This window comes from Pollicipes pollicipes, unplaced genomic scaffold, assembly GCF_011947565.3.
Source record: "Pollicipes pollicipes isolate AB1234 unplaced genomic scaffold, Ppol_2.1 Scaffold_6219;HRSCAF=7372_pilon_pilon_pilon, whole genome shotgun sequence".
NCBI lineage: Eukaryota > Metazoa > Arthropoda > Thecostraca > Pollicipedomorpha > Pollicipedidae > Pollicipes > Pollicipes pollicipes.
This window is the reverse complement of record NW_023596837.1, coordinates 6,963-9,695: the sequence shown is the minus strand read 5'-3', so window position 1 is coordinate 9,695 and position 2,733 is coordinate 6,963. Positions and strand designations below refer to the sequence as shown.

The following is a 2,733-nucleotide window of genomic DNA, read 5'->3' as shown; positions in this document are numbered from 1 at the left end:
CGGTGTCGAGCCGCTTGACGATTTGTGGCCAGAAAATTTGCCTACATCATGCAGCCATCTTATCGTCCCTACCGGTTCTGGTTGCCGAAAGTATCTAACATGGATTATTTAAGACCTCCCCACAACAACCCGGCGGGTGCGTAGCTTTCACGGTGTAATCCGTGACATCTTTTCTTCTGTCAGAATGTGTCATGCCCGTGTCGCCACGATGCCTGGTCGGCAAAGTTCGAACCTGGCTGTGCGCGTGTTTTGTACTTTTTGCAATTCAACATGTTGGTAATATATATGCATATATATATATATATATATATATATATATATATATATATATATATATATATATGAGCCATATATCTTACACCGAGAAAAAGACTGGATAATGGAAACAATGGAAGGCCTCTCTGAGGGACGACTTTCAGCGATGCAATCAATGCTGACACATTCCGCCATGATTTCGTAATTCGATCATAATGACACCATCAGGATTTTGTTCCGCTGGGCTCCCACACATGCATAACAGTATCTGAGCATGCAAAGGAAAGCTCAGCATGAACAGAGCACGCGCCTCTCCACTGCGTGTTAATCAAGGCTCTCACCAAACCTATCTCCAACTCGTTCTCCTTTCGCCAGCAGGGCCTGGGCTGGAGCTCGCCCGCGAAGCTGCCGCAAGATGTCGATGAACACGGAGGTGACGAGCAACGCGCAGCTCTTTCTGGAGATGATGCTGAAGCGGCTTAACCTGACGCTGGCGGACTGGGTCATCTACCAGAACCTGACGGGCAACGACATGGAGCTGGGCGGCCGGCTCGACGGCGAGCGCGGCGAGGCCTTCTGCGGCGAGGGCGGGCGCTGGCTGCGTGACCACTACCGGCCCGTACACGGCTACCTGGCGCTCGTCGTCTGCATCTTCGGCTCCATCGCCAACCTCATCAACATCGTGGTGCTCACGCGCAAGGACATGCTATCGCCGACGAATGCCATCCTGACTGGACTGGCCATAGCGGACATCATGGTGACGCTAGAGTACATCGTGTTCGCCTACAGGCACTACATCAGCAGCGAGAAGGAGATGTTCTCCTACTCCGCCACGCTCTACGTGCTCTTCCACGCGCACTTCACCCAGATCTTCCACACAATAGCCATCTGGATGACGGTGGTGCTGGCCGTGTGGCGCTTCCTCTCCATCGTCCACCCGCACACCGTGTCGCGCTGCTGCAACATGCGCCGTTCACTCATGTACATCGCAGGCGCCTACTTAATCTCTCCCATCATCTGTATCCCGTCCTACTTCACCTTTGCGCTGCGCCGGTTGCCGGCCGCCGACGGTACCATACTCTACCGCATCGACATCAGCGCCGCCGGGCGCGCCTACGGCGGCCTGCTGAACCGTGCCAACTTCTGGCTGTACTCAGTGCTCATTAAGCTAGTCCCCTGCCTGGTGCTGACGTACTTCTCGGTACGTATGATCCAAGTCCTGCTGGAGACCAAGCGGCGGAAACAGCGGCTGATGAGCGGGTGTCTGACGCTCAGCGCCGACCACCACCTGCTCAAGGGCACGCGCCAGACGGACCGCACCACCTGGATGCTGGTGGCCGTGCTGCTGCTCTTCCTGCTGACCGAGTTCCCGCAGGGCATCCTGGCGCTGCTCTCGGGCATCCTGCAGGACCGCTTCTTCCGCACCTGTTACCTCCACGTCGGCGAGCTGCTCGACATCCTGGCGCTCACTAACTCGGCCGTCAACTTCCTGGTCTACTGCATGATGAGCAAGCAGTTTTGGGCGGCGTTCTGCGGGCTGCTGCGGCTGTCGGACCGAGCCGTGCCGCCGCCCAGTCGGACCCGTCGCTCAGCCTCGCGGTGTGCCGCTCACCAGCAAGGCGACCGACGCAACGTTCGTTTGAAGCTGGGACGTTTTCGTCGGCCCGCGGCCGTCTGTCGACCGTGAGGGCGACCGTCCGGTGAAGGTGAGATCAAGACTGGTGCTGTCTGTCGGAGGTGAACTCAAGACTGGTGCTGTCCGGCGGAGGCGAGCTCGAGACTGGTGCTGTCTGTCGGAGGTGAACTCGAGATTGGTGCTGTCCAGCGGAGGCGAGCTCAAGGACTGGTGCTGTCTGTCGGAGGTGAACTCGAGATTGGTGCTGTCCAGCTGAGGCGAGCCTCAAGACTGGTGCTGTCCGGCGGAGGCGAGCTCGAGACTGGTGCTGTCCGGCGGAGGTGAGATCAAGACTAGTGCTGTCCGGCGGAGGTGAGCTCGAGACTGGTGCTGTCCGGCGGAGGTGGGCTCGAGACTGGTGCTGTCCGGCGGAGGTGAACTCAAGACTGGTGCTGTCTGTCGGAGGTGAACTCGAGATTGGTGCTGTCCAGCGGAGGCGAGCTCAAGACTGGTGCTGTCCGGCGGAGGCGAGCTCGAGACTGGTGCTGTCCGGCGGAGGTGAGATCAAGACTAGTGCTGTCCGGCGGAGGTGAGCTCGAGACTGGTGCTGTCCGGCGGAGGTGAACTCAAGACTGGTGCTGTCCAGCAGAGGCGAGCTCAAAACTGGTGCTGTCCGGCGGAGGTAAGATCAAGACTGGTGCTGTGCGCGGAGGTGAACTCGAGAGGAATGTTATCCGACGTCGGTGAGCACAACAGGAGCAATGAATGACTGAGGGCTGTTGACTCCAGGGTGACACTGTTTGGTAACGGCGAACTCTAGGGGACGCATCTGTTTGGTGGCAGTGAGCTGGGGAGGACCACAG

The 2,733-nt window shown here is 58.2% G+C and overlaps 1 protein-coding gene across 1 annotated transcript; it reads left to right on the top strand.

Annotated features, from left to right (window-relative positions):
* The first annotated feature begins 670 nt into the window (after nucleotides 1–670).
* Nucleotides 671–1,942, top strand: LOC119106851 (sex peptide receptor-like). The gene is made up of 2 exons (XM_037230193.1): nucleotides 671–757; nucleotides 842–1,942. The coding sequence occupies exons 1-2, from the start codon at nucleotides 671–673 to the stop codon at nucleotides 1,940–1,942; spliced, it is 1,188 nt and encodes a 395-aa protein (XP_037086088.1).
* The last annotated feature ends 791 nt before the right edge of the window (nucleotides 1,943–2,733 follow it).